This window comes from Protopterus annectens, chromosome 2.part1 (genome assembly GCF_019279795.1).
Source record: "Protopterus annectens isolate FY-2018-M chromosome 2.part1, PAN1.0, whole genome shotgun sequence".
NCBI lineage: Eukaryota > Metazoa > Chordata > Ceratodontiformes > Protopteridae > Protopterus > Protopterus annectens.
Genome location: NC_056729.1, coordinates 948,181,894 through 948,203,340, shown reverse-complemented (window position 1 = coordinate 948,203,340; position 21,447 = coordinate 948,181,894). Strand labels below are relative to the sequence as shown.

At 39.2% G+C, this 21,447-nt stretch overlaps 1 protein-coding gene across 1 annotated transcript in view; it reads right to left on the bottom strand.

The window, feature by feature from the left end:
- Positions 1-21,447, bottom strand: part of LOC122794924 (probable ATP-dependent RNA helicase DDX60) — a 3,096,781-nt gene that overhangs the window by 2,257,462 nt on the left and 817,872 nt on the right. The window contains exon 8 of the mRNA XM_044063517.1: positions 15,528-15,669. Within this exon, the coding sequence (XP_043919452.1) occupies positions 15,528-15,669 (142 nt within the window). The remainder of the gene's footprint in view (positions 1-15,527; positions 15,670-21,447) is intronic.

The following is a 21,447-nucleotide window of genomic DNA, read 5'->3' as shown; positions in this document are numbered from 1 at the left end:
CTCTTAGCACAAAACACTTGAACAAAGCCAATAATGGCGGAATACAGCCCCCAAACATATTCAGTGAATTCAGTTCTCACCATAACTCTCAACCTTAGCACAAAAAACCTGGACAAAGCCAATAATGGGGGAATACAGTCCCAAAAATAAGGACAAATGTCAAATATCCATGTTATAAACTTAGAAAATTGCTAGAATAAAAGGTCATGTACTTTCTGAAGAATATGAAGTCTGAAATTCAAATGCCTGTTATTTTTATTTAGCATTTGTTAACCAGGAAAGTCTGACTTGGAACAAAATCCAATTTTCAGCAGAGCAGGGAGAAACACTCCAGACACATGTCTTTGTAAGATGGGAAAACATGCAGACTCCACACAGAATGCACCCCAGCCAAGAATCAAACCAGAAAACCTATAGCTGTCAGGCAACAATGCTACCAGTCCACCACTGCACTACTGACTTTGCCAGCAACAACAAACATACAGAAACCACAGATTTTATGAAGAACAGAACAAATATGATGCAAAAATCTGCAATTTTTTTTACAGATGGTGGTGGGTAGGGAATTCAGGCCCTTACTACCTGCACGCAAGGTACAGGGTTCAAGCCTGAGTATTCTCTACCCACCATGTGTTCTCTCTAGCCACCATTATGTAGCAACTGGAGCATTACACACACACCTCCATTTGTCCATAGAAGCAACTCTGTTCGTCCTCTATAGTTCCTGTAGCAGCTCGCACATGCTGTTTCCCAGCAAGATGTCACGAGAGTAGGCTGGAGCCTCCAGGCGATGCAGTCCAGTGACCTACTGGTCTGTGCAGTCATCACTGCACAGACTTCTGGGCTAGCAGGGCAGAGATCCCTGTCTTCCCTATCCTGACTGCCTAACACAGCAGTCTGGAGTTCTGAGTACCAGGAACTCCAAGCACGCATGCATGGAGTTCTGGGACTCATCATTTTTTTTCTGTTTTCTTTCTACAGGTGGGGGGACTCTTTTTAATTTTTATTCTTTTCTACAGGTGGGGAGGCTGCAGTCCTGCAGTCCTATAGCACGAGCTGCCCCTGCTTCTAAACAAACTACCCTACAAGGTGACTGTTGTAATGTTAACTTAACTATGAATTCTAGTGACTTTAATTTGTGGCTTGAAAGATGCTTTGACTTTGCAGCTGTTAACACCGATGATTTGACTGTGTGTAGTAATGCAGCATATGCTGACAATGTTAATTTTTTGCAAATGCTTATGCTTAAACACCGTCTGTTAAATCTTGATAATATTTATATAATGAATGTTTAAATTTGGGAATTAGGCTTTGGAAATTTCCCAATAATGTTGTTGATGGTTTGACTTTTCACCAAAATTTGTTAAATATTTTTGATAGAGCTGGTTTTGAGGTAATGCAAACCATCATTAAGAACAATGAGTCTATTTTAAGAGATGTTTTTAAGCAGATAGAAATTGTTAATAGGAAAATTACAGAAGATTTATTATTTAAAGTAGATGAATACCAGAAGCAATATATGAATATCAGGGTCACTGTTGACCAAACATGAAATGACATTTTTGAGAGAAAAAAGAGGAAAACTGACTGTGATTTGATTAAGTACAAGGAAAATAGGAATTATCCTAAACCTAGGGGCATTGTTGACCCACACTCAGATAGACTGAAGTTTAACAACAAAGGGGACACTATCCCTAGAGATGACTGGGATGAACAAGATACTGAATTGTCTCAAGGTGAGCCTAGTGTAAACTATCAGGACCCTGTGGAATACCCACCCCTCAGGAGGTCTGAGAGGCTCCAGAACAACTATTATAACAGTTATTACTGGAGGGGCAGGGGCAACAACAGGGGCAACAATATGGGTTGGACCAGGGGAAATGCAACAGGAGGTACTAAATGAAACATCAGCCTTTAACCTTCAGTCTTTTACTCAAGAGAGGCCTATATGTACCTATAGGGGATACAATACATTCAATTATAGTAGCCTGGATATTAATGAGACTTGTTTTTCATTATTTTCTAAGGGATTCAATTTTGTCCCCAAGCAGAAGTCGGACATTAGTAGAGCAATTATTGATCTTAAAATGTTTCTGCAGAAGAAACATGTTGATATAACGATGGGTGAAAGAGAGCATAGGCTGGTCCATGAAGGTCTTAAGAGAAAAAGTATTTTTAACCCCCCCCCCCAGTTGAAAAATTTTGAGTTGATGGTGGAGAAAGAACTTGGGAAAATCATAGTGAACAACAGATTTTCACCTAATCTTACTACTGAGTATAACCTATTGATTGACATTAGGCATAATAAATATGTAAGGGTTATGAAACCAGATTGGGGGGGGGAGGTATGTCTTTCATGGACACTACTATTTATGATGCAAAAATGTTAGACATTCTTGGGGAACCAGGTAATTATGCCTGGGCATCCAAGAATGAAATCAATATTGCCCATCAGCGGATCCATTTAGCTTTGAATGACTTAATGCTTGAAGGTTTGATTGGTATAGGTACTCTTGCATTTTTGACTAATGATAAACCCTGGGTTCCCTCTACCCAAAGTACATAAGGATATAAATGATCCCCCACTTAGGCCCATAGTGGCGGCTGAAGGATCCATTACTGCCCCCTTAGCAAAATACCTTGATGTAAAGTTGAAACACATCCCCCAACAAGACCAGTTTGTTTTAAGGACTCATGGGACATGTTTAGGCATTTTAAGTCTGGATTTCTACATCCACAACTGTTGTTTGCCACCATAGATGTAGTCAACCTATTTGGATGTATTCCACACAGTATTGGTTTGGCTTGGTTTGAAGAAGTAATTAATGAGTGTGGTGGTTTGTCTTTCAATGAATTTCGAATGTGTGTTGAGTTGATGGCTCTGGTGCTTAACAATAATTTTTTGTTCTTCAAGAAGGGATTTTTCCATCAAATTAGTGGGGTTGCCATGGGCGCTAGATGCGCACTGGTATATGCTAATCTTTTCCTTATGTACTGGGAGCGAAAATATGTTTTGGAGTCTCCATTTAAAGATTGTTGGTTCATCTATAGATGGTTTTTGGATGACATAGTCATCTTTTGGAAGGATACAGAGGATAGACTGAAGGAAGTTTTGGATTATATTTCCAAGTGTACCAGTTTTTTGAGATTTACCCATCATTGTGCTAGGGATACCTTGAATTACTTGGATATCACTATCAAGAAAATGCCAAGTGGCTTTAAATCAAAAATTTTTAGGAAAGAGAAATATTTCAACTCTTTCCTTCACTTTAAAAGTGCCCACCCTTTTAGTCAGAAAAAAAGGTATAGTGAAGGGTCAGCTGGTGAGAGCTAGTTGTATGACTTCTGTGGACAGTGACTTTGACTTGGAGGTTTTGTAGTTAAAAGATATGTTCACTGAGAGGGGTTATCCTAGCGGATTGATAGAATAGTTGGCTAAGGAAGTAAAAGAGGATAGGCAATGTAGATTTTGCCCTATAATAGGGATGGACAGCTTGGTGGTAGAAGGGTCCATTGGGCTAAGTTAAGGATAGATACTGCACCTGTAAGTAAGAACTATGAGTCTTCCTTTACCACTGACTTTAGTGGGGACGCTACTGTTATTAGAGACATTTTGATTAACGAATGGGGTAGATTCTCCCAGTTGTTTGACCTTAGAGGAGTTAAGGATACTTCCTTCATTTGTACTTTTAGAAAGGGTCTCAATATTAAAAAATTTGATAGAAAGAAATTTTTCAACTAGGTCTAATCATTACAAATTAGGGATGTATAAATGTGGTAGATGCCGCCAGTGTTAAGCAATTGTTTTTTGATAATAACACTAGAGCACAAAAACTTTTAGCACAACAACCCAGGCAAAAAAAAAGTAGAAAGCACTTTTGCCAAACTTAGGGAGCCTATAACAAGGAAGGTAACAAAAGATCCTGTAGAGGTATTAGAAATATTCTGGACATTTTGTGAAAGTTTGTATAAAGCAGAGGAATATGGAAATCAGGAAAAGATACAAATGGAAATGTTTATGGAAGAATTAAATATCCCAAGGTTAGAGGTAGATGAGGCTCAATTACTAACGGTTAGGATAAGAGGAGATGAGTTAAAAATTGTGATGTATAACCAATCTACAGGCAAGTCCCCAGGAGTAGATGGTATTCCTGTTGAAGTTTGGAAGCTAGGAGGGAAAAAAACAGATAAATATCTGGACGGTTTTGTTTAACAGTATTTTAAGAGGAGGATGAGCACCAACATCCTTGAAGAAAGCAGTGGTAGCCACCTCTCAACCGTATTGAATTCCTCGTTATTTACTGTTTTTATGGTCAAAATATTGGGGTGCCACGAATTCCTGAGTGGCCCCTTTTAATTTCCAAATTTCTCTGTCTTTTTTTTTTTTTAATTTTGGTGACGTCATCGCAAACAGGGTGTACACGATGACATCAGCATCATGAGTAGACTGCCAGCCTGTTGGAATACATCTGGACTTGAGGGGCTGTGTACTACTGACTGCGTTTATGTTCCAAGCAAGTACACATGCAGCAACTATGCAAGCAAACCATTCGTGGTTCGTTCATTCGTGGCTGGTAGTTAATTAATTAGTGCAAACAGAGTGCAGAGAGACACAGACAGAGACAGCCAGTGCACTGAAGAAATCAAAGCTTGTCAAACTCAAAAGATGAAAAAATATATCACCAGTACCAGTAGCAGTACAACCAGACCCAGTTCTTCCTCGGGCTCCTTCAGGTATCGTACCGTACGTAAAAGAAAGAATTAATTAAAAAAAAAAAAGTGAGTGCAAAAATGCAATGCAATGCAGCTGTTTTTTTTTTTTTTTTTTTGAGGTAGAGACTGAGACAGAGAGTGAGATATGAGTGTTGTTGACTTGCGAGTGAGTGATGTTATGTACTAGTAGTAAGTATGGTCATCTGGCACTGGGCTGGATGTTTTATGTCCCCTGACCAGCACCCGCAGCAAGTGCAAGTGTGCAACCAAGGACTGAAGTTTAAAGTTTAAACGTGTGTGTCATGTACTTGTAATTGTATGTCAGACTGATGACTGCAAAGTAAACTGCATAAAGGCATCATATAGGCATGTTTATGTATGTTACATGTATTTTACTGGACAAATTTCCAAGTTAGCTCACTTAGCTGAATAACATTTTGGGACTTGGGAGGGAGGTTTTATTGTATGAATACTTCATCCTGGTTATGAAGCACATTCGAAGCAGAGAACTATAAGCGGTAGGAATTGTAGTAGGTTTTGTTTAGTGTGCTGCTAATTAAGCTTTGTTTTATCAGGTTAACACTGGTATCGTGGTACCATTCGTATCGAATATAATGCGTGCCTCTCTGTTTTATCACCTGTTTACAAGGGGAAAAAAGTTGTCAAATATTTATCAAAAATCACATGATATTTGCCATTTCATCCCAGATCTCACCCATAACTGCCCAAAGAGGGACTTGTCCTGCTAAAAGAGGGGGGTGTGGTTGCCTGACATTTTGCCAGCTTTTGCACGTTCAGAGTTTGCACAGAATTAAAGCTGTTAACATTCACTTGACACTGCCATGCAGACATTTCATGTTGCAAGACTCAGATTTACATTTGTTTTTATTTGATCAGTATGGACCCAGCTTGACAAAGGGCAGGTGCGCTGCAGTTCTCCTCGGGCAATGCATGTTCTTCTATAGTATGCAACCAAAGCCAGCAGTTCCAGGTAATGCAATTGTTTTGCAGATGCTATGGCAATGATTCCTAATAATCCTAAAAAACTGAGACACTACAGCCCATGTTGCTCTAAATAACCTATTTATTTATTTTATTCTTTTACTGCAGATTTTACGAGCAAGGCAGTGCAGAAGCTGCTCCTTCTGTTACTCTTAACAGTAGCAGCTACAGTCCTGAGATGATCATATCAGTTTGCCGCCTATCTGTGTGACCACTATGCTGACACACACACACACACACACACACACACACACACACACACACACACACACACACACACACACACACACAAATATTATACTGACAGTTATTTCTTATGAAAACAGGGATCAGCTAGACCAGTGATCAATTTTCATTTAGAATCTGGGCCAGTAACATCTACAGTAGGGCTATAGAGCAATAATATTTGACAATAATGGTAAAAGTGAGTCATACAACAAAGTGCATCACGGAATATAATGCTACAGATATGCAATATCTAGATTCTAGTTGTCTACTGATGTACTATGTTCTTCATCTGTAAATATGTTGTAAGTAATTTCTATGTTAAATTGTTGATCGCTATGTAATCCAATGTAACTACTGTCTGTTTATTTTAACTGTGGAGCTTTTCTCCCCGGGCCTCCGCTGAAAATGGACCCACGTCCAGTCGGACACTCCCGGTCAACAAATTTAAATAAATAAATAATAACAATAATACAGCAGAATAAAATACAGTTAATTATTTTAAATTTTATGATGAGTTGTGATAATGCAAACTTTTGACATTTCATTGGCTTAGTGTGTTTTATATGGAAATTATTCTGTAATACCTCCTAGTGGAACACTAAGTCACACTACATGCAATGGTTTAGCAATCCAACAACTTTAAACAGCAGTGTATCAGATTGCCATGCAAAAGCTGAGGTTACCGAGACCATTTTAAAGTTTAGTTTACATTGAGAATTAAGGGAAAACTGATCAAAACCAAGCCTGGGGGAAATGTTTCGTTTTGGTGCTTGTGCATACTTAAAACATCTGAGGGGATGGATCGCTTGGGGACTCTTTCATTCTGGTGCTTATGCATACTTGAAACTACTGAAAGCAATTAAGCTTTTGGCTTTTTGCTATGGCTCTGTTTATCATAAAATTGTAGTTTTCTGGCAAATCACTGGCAGTGGCAGATCTTTCAGAGGACTGAACTGAAGTCAGAAAATAACGGCAGGCAGCAGATGTTACATTTGATTTTCATAGATTCATAGGTTCATAGGTTATATTTCTAGGCTAATGGCACTGTGCCACCCTGTGTTAGTTCACAGTGCCCCTATGGACCCACATGGACAATGACTGAGTCATATTTGTACTTGTTGTGGAGAGACCTGAGTGCATGTGTTATGTGGCGGATCCTGGCACCTGATAGACAACTGTCACCTTCTCCTTGTTCAACCAAGTGAGTGGGACATCAGTGTGCCTCACAATTGAGTCTCCTATGATTGGTACATTGGGCAAAGTGTTTTTCCTTAAGGGCTTGGGTTGAGGGGCACACTGTGGTGGTGAGCTGTGTGTTCTGGGGTTGATGTTGTGTTTTGGTGGTCGAGTATGTTTCTGTCTCGGGGGGGGGGGTATCTGTTGTTTGGGTAAATTTTTATTGACAGCCACCGAGAAGGTGGGTGTATGGTTTGTGTTACTATGTGTGGGTTGTGATGGTGTTTTGGAGGGCTATGTGTTCTATGTAGTGAATTGCAGGTGTTAACCTTCTCCTCTTGACCAGCTAGTCTGGTCTTGGTTGGAGCGTACACTGCTTCCAGTTTGGTGATATAAGTGCATCTCTCACAGGTATGAGTTTTGGGATGTAAAAGAAGAGGGTTGTCTGTGTACATTAGACAGTTGCCACACTGTCTCAGAATGCCCAAGTGCACCAGGTTAGCAGGAGAAAGCACAGGAAATTGCCCTACAATCATACCAGGAGGGGTGGTCATAACTAATACTGGTGCTGTTACTGTGTAGGAACAGCTAGTGCTGATAGCACCTAAGTGTGCTACAATAAATGCTACAGAAGCCTGTTAACATGCTAGCCGATTAAGCTAATTGAAGTGCAAGAAGTAAAAAAACAGGCATGTTCTAAGGGGAAAACTGAAGAGCAGACTTTCTGGCACTGGTAATAGTCAGAGTTCATCCTTCAGAAAATTCCTTCTGTGCTATGCAAAATCTTCTATTCTGTACTCAGTCTGTTTGGAAGAACAGTATTTAAAAGTGCCACTGTATTTCTGTGCCTTTGTTTGGTCCACCATTATTTGTGGTTTTGTCTAGATTTCTCACTTTAACAGATTGAGAGGTTCATAGGTTGGTACTAGGCTATCAGCCCTAGGGCCTATACAAGCCTAGCCATAACAATTCCCTGGCTATTTCTTCCCACATTATTTACTTTCCTGGACCCCTGTCTAGCAGGGCGACTGACGTGATCCCTGGGGTGAATTTCCTTTCTCCCATCCAATCGTCAAGGTTCCTCTTGAAGAGGTCCAAAGAGGCACTCTGCTTGACATGTATGGGCAATCTATTCCAGAGTCTGGGGAGTCTCTGGGTCAGGAACCTATCCCCCCAGCATGTTTTGTTTATTGTGATGACAAGGTTTAGATCCCTGGAGCGTGTAGCTCTCAGGGATTGGGATTTCTTTAAGTGTAGCATGTCCAACAGCTCTGGGTTTGACAGGGCCTTGTATGTTAAGCAGAGATCGCCTCTGAGTAGACGATATGCGACAGAGTATAGCTGGAGTTTTTTAAGGCGGTCAGCGTAGGGCATCTGCTTTAGGCCTGTGATTCTTTTAGTGAGGTATTTCTGAGGCCTTTCCAGTTGTTGCAGATGTCTTGAGAGGTACATACCAAATGGGGCATTGTATTCTATAATGGGTCTAATGAGGGATGAGTACAGTGGGACAATGACCTCCTTTTTTCTGGATGAAAAGCCCTTCGTGATGAGGTGTGCCACATAGAAGGATTTCCTGACTGTTGTGGCAATGTGGTTATCGAAGGTGAGACCACTGTCTACCTGTGCCCTAAGTCTCTTATCACACTTTCTGTGTTTAGTGTACTGCCACCTATATGGTAATTCATGGATACATGTTTTTTCCCAAAGGGGATAACAATACATTTCTTGGCATTGAGCTTGAGCCCATGGCTCTGGCACCAAGCATCTGTTTCTGTACGGCCCTTTTGTAGAGTATCCACATCATTTGGGGATTCAATAATGGCTCCCAGTTTGCAGTCATCTGCAAACTTTGTTAACCAGAGTCCCTTAGTGTTGACCTGTACTTCAGAGAAGTAGATGCCAAACAAGAGCGGCCCCAGGACTGAACGCTGAGGTACTCCACTTGTCACTTGTCTGGAGCTGGATTTGGAGTCGGCTACTTTTACAGTGTGAGTTCTATCAGTAAGCCATTTAGCAACCCATTGGGTGACATAGGGATTAATGCCCAACTTAGTAAGTTTATCTATGATTCCAGAGTGGGGGGTGGTGTCAAAGGCCTTGGCAAGGTCTAGATAGGCTGTGTGGACCACCTTACCCTTGTCCATGGCTCTGGAGACTGATTCAAAGAATTCAATCAGGTTCAGGAGACAAGATCGGCCCTTCACAAACCCAAACTGGGTGGGGTCCAGTGTTTGAAGGTTGCCAATGTCTTTGTTTATAAGTTCCATGATAATACGCTCCATGGCCTTGCAGATAAGGCTTGTCAGACTGATGTGACGGTAGTTTCCGGGATCCAAGGTGGATCCCCCCTTGTGGATTGGGATAACTGTAGCTCTGCGCCACTCAGTGGGCACGAAACCTGAGGTGAGGCTATGATTAAACATGACACTTAGGTGAGGTGCCAGTTCATATTGTAGTTCATGTAGTATAACGCCCGGGATGTCATCTGGTCCCATGGATGCTGTATTCTTGGCTTTAGAGAGTGCGTTTTGTACCTGTGTGGCCGTTATTACTGGAATTTGGCAGTCTTCCGGTATTGAGATGGGCCATTTAGGGGGTGAGAGGGGGGTGAAGTTGGCACTGAATCGATCTGCCAGGATATTGGCAATATCCTTTGGATCAGTATATTTAATGCCATTCTGTTTTAGCTCAGAGCAGATCTGAGCAGCCATTTAGATTCTTGACATAGTTATAGAATGCTTTGTGGTTGTCTTTGGAATCTTTGGCAATTTTATTTTCGTAACTAGCTTTGGAGGATTTAATGAGACATCTCAGTTTCTTACTGAGGCTAGTAAGGGAGTTTTTTGCATCCTGGGATTTTCCTCTTTTCTGCAAAAGTTTCTTCCTTTTGTAGTAAAGTTTGTTTATGGCAGGGGACCACCAGATTGGCTTCCCTTTTTTGGATGAGAGCATTTTGGTTCTATTTGGGATGGCACGATTCATGCATGAGTGGATGTGCTCGTACAGTGCCTTAGTGTAGGATTCAGCAGTTGAACTTTCAGTTCCCATCTGCATGGGTGTCATGAAGTTTGTCACTTCTGACTTGAGTAGCATGAAGTTGGCATTGGAGAAGTTTTTTATGGTGGTTTCTTTACTGGGGGGTGGGGGTGGGATGTGGATGTTAAGGGTGATTAGCTTATGGTCAGACCTGACTAACGAGGGGGTGACCATAGGTATGGAGCATTGATTTCCCATGTTGGTAATGACCAGGTCTAGGATATTGGATCCCCTGGTGGGACTATGGATTAGTTGATCCAGGGCGTTGGAATTTATGAATTCCAAGAACCGTTGCGCAAAGGTGTTGGGATATGAGTAGTTTTCCCAGTTAATGGCAGGGTAGTTAAAATCACCCAGTATTAGGGTGTTTGGTTCTATCTTAATAGTATGGCCATATTATCTTCAGTCAATAACTAAATTAATTCTGTGGAGCTGTATCTGTGCCTTCTGGCTTCTGCTGATTTTAATTTCAGTTTATCCATTACTGACATTTGACGCAATGCATAATTTTGTGTCTCATATCTCTCACATTGCCAGCCTCAGTTAATTTTATTTTTATAAAAGAAAATTGTATTTTAGTTTTGCACAAGCTCAAATATTAATATAAATAAAACACTCTTGTTCTTCTGCTTATTTTGCTTTTCTTGATCATATTTTTGTTGTCTGTTTTTCAGTTTGTGTTTAAAAGTTGGTATCCCACAATTCTATTGGAGTGGGTGGGGCTGCATAATTCTGTATGTAAATTTTATGTTATCAGCATACATATTTGTACCTATTTTTCATAGGCCTTTGTCCAGATTTTTGATGTTTCCAGGTTGAGAGGTATGGTGATAGCTGTAATACCCAAGAGGGTTAAGATCCAACAGATCCAGCCTCATACAGGCCCATTTCAGTACTAAACTTGATTATAACGTGTTCATGTCTGGAATGGCTAAAAGAATGGCAAAAGTAATACCAAAACTGATAGATATGTATCAATGTGGTTTTCTGGAGGGGAGGCAAATATTTGAGAACATTAATGACAGCAATCTCTCATTTGACAACCACGTGGCCAAAGTGGTTAGAAAAACATTTTATATAGCCCACCTAATCATGAAGGGATTCACATCTAGATCAGGGGAGGTCATCGTGCCTCTTTACTCATCCCTCATCAGGCCCATAATTGAGTACAATGCCCCTTTCGGGATGTACCTTACCAGACACCTGCAGCAACTGGAAAGACCCCAAAAGTACCTCACCAAGAGGATCATAGGGCTCAAACAGATGCCATATGCTGCCCGGTTAAAGAAACTCCAGCTCTACTCAGTGGCATACCGCCTGCTCAGAGGCGATCTGTGCCTGACGTATAAAGCCATGTCCAACCCGGAATTAATGGACATGCTGCACCTCAGAAAATCCAAATCCCATCGAGCTACGCACTCGAGAGACTTGAACCTCAGCACTGAAATAAATAGGACATGCTGGAGGGACAGATTCATAACCCAGAGGCTCCCTTCACTCTGGAATAAAATCCCAGTCCAGGTTAGGCAGAGTCCCTCATTGACTCTCTTCAAGAGGAATCTTGATGAGTGTATGGGAGATCGTAGATTTACCCCGGGTATCACTTCTGTGTCACTGTTAGACGGAGGCACAGTATACTAACCTCGAAAAAGGGCATAACAAAATTAATTTAAAATGGGTGGTGAAAGCCAAACACACTCTGGCTAGGCTTGTAAATGCCCTAGGGCAGATAGCCTAATATGAACCTATGAACCTATAAAAGAGCACTGATGATCCAGAGGGAAGCGGAATGTAAGAAAATACCATTGTTGTTGGTAGGTCTTGATGCAGAGGAAGCATTTGACACAGTAAATTGGGATTTTATGAGCAAGGCAATGGAAGCATTTGCATTTCCTTAAAAAAATTATAAGGTTAATTAGGAAGATATATGAGGGATCAGAGGTGAAAATTAAAGTGGTTGGGTCCTCTCTGATAATTTCTGCTTGAGCAGAGGAAACGGGCAGGGATGTCCTCTTTCCCCTTTGTTATTTGCATTACCATTGGTAAAGAAAATATTGGATTCAGAAATTCAAGAATATAATTGGTATGGTAGTCAAGAAAAGCTGTCTCTATTTGCAGATGATATTGTTTTATAGCTGACACAACAGGAAAGAAACATTACGGTATTGTGGAACATTTTGAGGCAGTTTCAAAGCTTTTAGGGATACAAAATTAATGACACTAAAACAAGAGCAATAGCAGCAAATTATGGACCCACATATGAATTAGTTCAGCAATATCCACATTTATGGGGACTTGATAAAATGAAGTATTTTTGGAGTATGGATTAAAAATGATTTTAGTGTGGCAGCTAAGGATATGTGGGAAGAGGCTAAACAAAAGATAATACAAAAACTAATAAAATGGAATCTCTGTTATATGGATATTGATAGGAAAATACAAGCAGTTAAAATGTTTTAAGTCCCTTTAGTCTTCTACAAAGGTCAGATGTATTTTTATCAACCAGAGGAGGCATTGTGGATAGCAATTAATAAAGAGATGAAGGACTTCTTCTGTGAGGGGAAGATGGCAAGAGTCAAGTGGGATAAACTGCTTCTTCCAGGAGAACAAGGCAGATTAGGATTACCTGATTTGAAAGGGTATTTAAGAGCTAAATATTTAAGGCTCCTATACATATCACAAGTAGAAAAACATAATTAAAAGTGGAAAGGGATGATGATGAAATGGGGGAGTGGGGCTCAAGAAACAAGTAGGGATTGGAATTTTGGATGCAGGCCTTTAAGAAGAATAACAATAATCATACAGATTATATCATCAATAAAGCAGCAGAAAGTATTCTAAGAACTAAACCAATATAGGAATGTAGAAAGGAGATTCTGTTGATAGAGATGACTGCAATTAGGGATACAGACAATAGGCAAGAGGGGGATGGAATTTATTGAAGAAAACTGGCAAAGGAACCAAGGTATTGGGAGCAAATAACTAGAGAAGGAAAGATGACAGAATGGGAAGACGCCAAGAATTTATTTGGACTGCAGATTAGAGATTGCCTTCCTTTCAAGGACTGATATCAGTTTATAGGCAAAGAAAAATAAATAGGGGGTCCTAAATGAAAGACCAACACTGACAAAGTTTTTAGTAGAATCTAGAACAGAAGCAGACATTAAAAAAGGAATAATTAGTACAGCATATAAAATATTGCATGATAAAAATAAGAATCAATCAGAGTAGGTTAGAAAGGATTGTGAACACAGATTAGATAGGCAATTCACAAAGAAACAATGGGAGGATATATGTATGTCTCCCAAATATGCAACAAATCTAGATGATTTAGGATTTTGCTTGGAAATGTTTACGTACATATTTTTATACCCCAAACTGACTCCAGAGAATTTTTCCTCAGGTAGACAGCAAATGTTGGAGGTGTGACAGGGAAGAAAGAGGTACTTAGGAACATATTTTCTGAGAGTGCAGTGAGTTGGTGGACTTTAAGGATACCCTCTGGGATGCACTGTCAGAGATGCTGGGTGGGGAGATTGGTGTGATGAGGGAGATGATTTTTCTGATCTATGAGACAGAATCAGAATTGCCTAGACATAGTAAGGCCTTGCTGTGTCTAATTATGATGGCCACCAAAAAAACAATTAGTAGAAAATGGAAATCAAAATCTAAACCAACTATACTAGAAGTAGTGAATATAGTAACAGAGACAAAACAACTGGAATTGAGATCTTTAGGAAAGGGTAGGAGCAAACTACATAAGAAAAATGGGAATTGTGGGAACAATACATACAGGGGAGGAATGAGGTTTTAAAAAAGCACCACTTAAATGAGCTATGTAATGTTTGACTGAAAATGATTTTGTAGATTATAATTGATGTATAATGTTTGCAACTGGGAGTGTGTCAGTATGGTTTGTGATGTAAAATGCTTGCATTGTGTCGGTGTGTTTTTTTTTTTCATTTATATAAATGTATGATTGCCTATGTCATAAATGATGGCTTAATAAAGATGTTTCTTGTTAAAAGAAGGCCAGAAATTGAATAATTTATGTAATACTGCTTAGGTTATATGATATATATGAATATATGTGAATTAATTTGCCTATGTCAAAAGTGATAGTTCATTAAAGGTGTTTGAAAAAATAATAAGTCCAAGCCCACACGTGCCATCAAGACAGGCAGTAATATACACACTTGTCTTGCTGTTGACGAAACATGGAAGAAATGTCTGTAAATAATCACTGTGTCTTCACTGTCTTGGTTCTCTTGTAAGAAAAACAAGGCTTCCTGTATGGTGCTAGGCTGTGCAGCATTCACTCCCTCTGCACCATTCTCAGTCCCACTGTACCTCTCACTATGGCTACAAAACAAGGTTTAAATCATAGTCTCTTCACTAAGCTCATCCATTAATAAACCTTTCTAGCTTATGTTAATAGAAAAATAGAAGTCAGACTATGGGACACAGACTACGTAGTAATTGAGGAATTTCTGCAAACTCATCGAAATATGCCATTCATACCTTTCAATCTCATAGAGCAAGAAATCTGGACAAACTCATAAATAACGGAGGGACAAAAGCCTAAAAATAAGGACAATTTTAAATATGGTTCTTACATACTTAAAAAGTTGATAAAATTTGAGGTTTTGCATTAGCATGAATTTTCTGAAGAGTATGATATCTGAAGCTTAAATGTCCGTCATTATTTTCTGACTTTAATCCTCAATGATTTGTAAATGATTTGCTGGAAAACCACAATGTTATAAGAAACAGATTAAAAATATGATGCAAAAATCTGAAAATCTACAAAAATCTGGATAGTTGAGAGGTATGAATGCAAGCATTTGTCTGCATGACCAGGCTAAACAATATGATATGTCTGAATGTACCACATAGAAAATAAGAAAAAAATGCTAGTGATCACATGTGAGTTTATCATGGGTCTGTCCTCATAGATAGGCCTGTGATTTTTGCAGGCTATCTAGTCATCTGATCAACAGATTTTCTGCGTTGTATTTTAACCCATAACATACCCAAATGTGATCACATCCGCTAAGCATTTTTGGACCACTAAAATGAAAAATAATATTCATTAATATTCCTAGCTTCAAAACAGCACATTTCCCATAAGACAGAAAAATGTATTTGTTTATAAATTAATAAACAGTATGCTCAAAAAAGTAGCAGTGTGGCTGTGGCAGAAATATGTGCAATCCTATAGAAGCTGGTTATACATTTGCTACTGTTAGTACTGTTTAAGCCCCTGACAGTTCTACTTAACACTAGAAAAACAAAGTAACATATCAGCACAATTATCAAGATAGAGAATGGTAAATATCTATGGGGATAAGTTCATTTTTACAAAACATTACCTTTGCACTTCTGGGTTTCCCAGTAAAGACCAACTTTTTGAAGCAGTAAGCTGTCACTCAGGTCAGGTAAATGTGTGAAATCTATTTTCCAGTTGCTTAAAGCAGCAAGATGTTCCAGAGCAAAATATTCACAATTCCTCCTCTGTGACAGAAAAAAAACATCATTGTTCTGTTTCATATTTATAAATGAAAGTTAGTTGATTTGAAAGCATTACACTTGTAATTACAAGTCTAAATGCTTGCACACAAAGTTGAAATTAAATTAAATATTTTCATCAAAAGTCTTGCTTTTGCGGTTTATCCAAAGAACTTTACATCATGCCATTATTTTAGAAATATATAAGTCACATAAAGTATCTTTGAGATTTGTATGAAACTGTGGTCTAATAAGCTTTGCTATATTACTGTTGGCAACTTGAGGTATCCATATACTGAGCCCAAGCTGCAGTGCCAAATAAGACTGCATATGCTAGGTACTGTGTCTCTATTTATATAAAATAAAAATAAATATATTTTAAGGCTGGTCAAACAGGATAATGCACTTGAGCTGCTTCATGTTCAAATCACCATAAGCAAAATCCAATATCACGTCCTTGCAAGTTATAGGCCCCCCTCTATGACCCAGGAAATCCATGCCATGTATTTAAACTTATTAGGAACACTAACCATCCAACCCAAGACCATATTCACGGGTGACTTTAATCACCCCACTATTAACTGGGAATCCTATATAAGACCAAATATACAGGTACATATATTCCTGGATTTTGTAAACACAAACTCCGTGGACATGACTTTCAATACACCAACCAGGGGTGCAATCATATTGGAGCTGGTCCTCACTAATACAGGAGAGTGCTGCACACCCCCTACTGTTATGTCTTCCCTGGTAAGGTCAGACCACAAAATGGTCTCCTTTGAAGTAAAAATAAAACCCTGACCCCCAGTTAAACCTGGAGCATTCAGGAATGATGCTAAGGCTAACCTCCTGCTATTAAGTGATAACCTGGCAAAATTTCAAGCCCCAATAAACCCTGAGAACACTGCTGCCTATGCAGAACTGTTCACAGAAACCCTGTACAAGCATGCTAATAGCTGCACAGAGGCATGCTGTGCCCACCAGGAAGAAGCACAGAACTAACTCAAAAAACAAGCCACCCTGGTGGAATCACAAAATCAACAGGGTGTATTACAGAAGGAAGAAAATCATGGCACAATTTAGAAGCAGCAGCACCTAGCAGTATAAAAGCATGCCCATCAAACTAAACAAACAACTCAGAAGAGGAATAAAGTCTACCAAAGCCAAATTTGAGGTAGGTTTGGCTTCTCAGGCCAGGAGCAACCACAAAGCATTCTTTAGCTATTAACGCAACCTTAAAGGCGATACACAATTGTATGAAGAGCTCAGTGAAAATGGAGACACCTATACTGAGCCAGAGGATAGAGAAAACCTCCTGGCTGATAAATTCAGCTCCAGCTTTACCCCTGTTTACGTCTCAAACTTCCCTCAGGTAATAACATCAAATATAATTCCCCCTACTATCATTAGGGAACAGGTCCTTAATGCTCTCTCTAAGACCAAGTATACTGCATCAATGGCCCCAGACAATATCCCATGACACCTTCTAAATAGCATGAAACATGACCTATCAAGGCCTCTGAAATTACTATTTAACTGTAGCTTCCAAACAGGCTTCATGCATCATGAATGGAGAACAGCAACCATCATCCCTCTACACAAAGGTGGGCCACCTACAGACCCTGAAAACTACAGACCCATACGTCTCACTAGTGTTATATGTAAAGCCATGGAAACAATTATCATGGAAATGATCAAAAGAGATATAGTAAACCTCCAGGCACTGGACCCAACCCGGTTTGGTTTCATCAAGGGCAGATCATGCCTATTCAACCTGGTGGACTTCTTCAAGAAAGTTACCAAAGCAATGAATAAGGGAAAATGGTTCACACTGCCTACCCTGACCTGGGCAAGGCATTTGACACAATATCCCATTTGGGCATAGTTGACAAATTCAATAGGTTAGGTACAAACTCATATGTCACCCAATGGATAGCCAACTAGCTCACAGACATTACCCAGGAAGTTAGTATTGTGGAGTCCACCTCTACAAAGAGGCCACTCACAAGTGGAGTCCCTCAGGGATCAGTCATTGGACTGCTCCTTTTTGGCATTTACTACTCTGAAGTCTATGCCAATGTTAGTGGTCTCTGCCTGGCTAAATTTGCAGATGATTGCAAATTAGGAGATGTCAATGAATCCCACACTGACACAAATATTCTCCAGGAGGGGCTGACACAGGCAAACAACTGGTATCACAGCCACGGACTAAAACTAAATGCCAAAAAATGCATAATAGTATCCTTCGGGAAGTCATCCACCCCTGGTAACTATCATATTGACAACACACCCCTTAGAGTTGACCCAATAGTCAGGGACTTAGGAACACACATAGACAGTAAACTAGTCTTAGACTATCATGTGTCTACAGTAGTGAGGAAATCATTCTTTGTTGAGCAAACTATAAACAAAGGTATGGCATCTAAGTCCATTCCACTGTATTTGGCATTCATCAGACCTGTCATTGAGTACAATGCCCCCTTTAGTATGTACCTAACCAGGAATATCCAACAATTGGAACATCCACATAGGTTCCTCACTAAAAGAATACAGGGCATAAGTAAAATGTCCTATGCAGACTGCCTCAAGGCCCTATCCCTGTATTTTGTCTCCTGCAAGCTTTTGAGATGAGATCTATGCCTGACATGCAGGGCATTGTCAGACCACACTCTGATGGACCTCCTGCATATCCACAAAACAAACAGTACCAGAATTATCTGTTCTAAAGACTTAAACCTTGCCTGTGATACAAATAGGACCTCTGGAGAGACAGGTATGTATCCCTAGGGACTGCCCCCGTCTATGGAATAGGCTCCCCATCCATGTGAAGCAGAGTTCCTCCCTAACCTAATTCATGTGCAACTTGGCCAACTGGATGAGGCACAGGAAATTCATCCCTGGTTTGGTACCTATGTCTCTAATGGACACAGGCAACCAATAAATGGTTCATCTCCCAGGCCCCTGCTTGTAAATATTTCATCTCCCAAACCCCTGCTTACACTTAACGAGGGTATCAGAACTTGTCAGAGATTTGGGATGCATGGCTAGGCTTAAAAAGACCCTTGTATTAGTTAGCCTAGTAAATACCTGTGAACATATATAACTGCAGTATTCAGTCGGGAAAAAATATACCTGAAGAGTATAGATAGCCTACTAATGTAATCTTTCTCAATGCACTACGTCAATGGACAAAAAAAAAAGTTATGGCAAGGTATTAAAAATATTTATGCATAAAAGAAAAGCTGACTCATTTAGGAAAAAAATATTAAGTTGAGCCAATTACCAAGTCATCATCAGCACACATTTAGAAAAATTAATGTTTTTTTTTCTTTGCATGGCATCGATATGAAGATTAATGAGAGCTTTCTCAAGTGGGCTGCTGAGCTACTTTTAAATTCAGTACAGCCACAGAAACCAAAGAGCAGACCATAGAAACAAAACTGTAACAGTAAAACAACTTTGCTTCACTCACTGCAATGAAAGGGTTACTGATACATGGTATGCAGCTGAGCTAATGCAGTGTTTATGAATCTTGTGCAAACCTTGAAGTAAAATAAGATAGACTTGATGGTGATATTTGCAGTGAAGCTCACCAAAGAAGCCTGTCATTCCATTTGAATTTAATATTTCCAAGAACATGTGATACAAAATTGAATATGGAACCAGCAGACATAGGCAGCAAATTACTTGTCCTAGTGCTATCTAACAGGGGAATCAAAGTCCACAAGACGGTAATATTAAAGAAGTGAAATGCCAGAAATGGTGAAGTTGGGACTTGTAAAGACAGCAGCTTAAAGTTAACACCTACAGGTGCTAATGATAAAGCTTGAGTCGTTTGGCATTAGCACCTGGAGGTGCTATGTGCCTATTTCACAATGGAGCAGGTGTAATACTCAAAACGTTAGTAAGTTGTATTTTCCTTGACAGCCACCAATAGAGAAACATGTTAATCAGTGCAAGAAAACCAATAATTGCTTAAAATAGTTAGTAAAGGAAGTCAGTTTAGTTAAATCCAGTTCTTGGCTGAAGATAATTCTGTTTCCCTGCCATCAAAGAAAACAATCTTGAGAGAAATGAAGATAAAGTGGTGAAAAGTGAGACAACAAAGCTGTACTGGACAAGAGCCCAGCAGAGATTCAGAAGGAAACAGACTTATCTATTATGCAGAGGCAAGTTACAGCATCAAACAACTGTGAAGAGAAAACTTCTCAGACACACTCAGAGGTCTTTAAAATAAAGGGGACACTAGAGGAGTGCATAAAATGAAGAAAATAAAATGAGGACAGATTGGAGAAAATAAAGAAAGCACAGAATAAATTACTCTGCTGTACTGATCAAGTTGCAAAAGTCAAAAATAAAAAATAATGAGATGCTGAAAGAAAAAGACATATCGCAAGAGGGATTTTTTTAAAACACCTATATTGAATTATCACTTGTGACATTTGCATATTTACATTTATATAAAAGTAGTCAAACCGTATTAATAAATTAACATACATTATACTTCACATATATTGCTATAACCTACGCAACAGTACATAAATTATTCAATTCCTGCCCTTTTTTAAACAAGAAACACCTTTATTAAACCATCACTTATGACATAAGCATACATTTATATGAATGAAAACAAACTACACAGACACAATCCTAGCTGCAAGCATTTTACATCACAAACCATACTGACACATTCCCAGTTAACTAATTTAAGTCCTACCTTCATTTAAATCTCACTCTTCCCCTGTATGTATTGTTCCCACAATTCCCATTTTTTTTCCTAAGTAGTTTGCTCCTAAACTTTATTTTCTAACGATCTCAATTCCACTTGTTTTACATCTGTTACTATATTCATTACTTCTAATATAGTTGGTTTAGATTTTGATTTCCATTTTCTAGTAATTGCTTTTTTGGCAGCCACCATAATTAGGTACAAGGCATTACCATGTCTAAGCAATTCCAATTCCATATCACAGCTTACAAAAATCATCTCCCTTGTCATACCAATATGCCCATGCAGCATCTCCAAAAGTGCATCCCGCAGGGAATCCTTAAAGTCTGCCAACCCACTGCACTACCAGAAAATATGTTCCCAAGCATCTCTTTCTTCCCTGTTACAGCTCTAACATTTGTTGTTTACCTGAGGTAAAATTGTCTGGAATCTACTCGGGGGTACAAAAATAACTATGTAAACATTTCAAGCAAAAATCCTAAATCTTCTAGATTTTGTTGCATATTTGAGAGACATACATGTATCACCCCATTTTTTCGTTGTGAACTGATCATCCAATCTCTCTTCCCAATCCTTTCTAAACTCCTCTGATTGATTCTTATATTTATCATGGAGTATATTATATGCTGTACTAATTATTCCTTTTTTAATGGCAGCTCTGTTCTAGATTCTACTAAAAACTCTATTAGTGCTGATCTTTCATTTAGGACCCCCCTATTTCTTTCTTTTTTCCTGTACTCTGATATCAATCCTTGATAGGGAAGGCAATCTCTAACCTGCAGTCCAAATAAATTATTGGCCTTTTCCCATTCTATTACCTTTCCCTCTCTAGGTATTTTCTCCCCATACCTTGGTTCCTTTGCCAGTTTTCTCCAATAAATTCCAGCCCTCTCTTGCCTATTGTCTATATTCCTTATTGCAGTCATCCCTATCAGCAGAATCTCCTTTTTCCATTTCTATGTTGGCTTAGTTCTTAGAATACTTTCTGCTACTTTATGACTATAATAATCTGTATGATTATTGTTATTCTCCTTAAAAGCCTGCATCCAAAA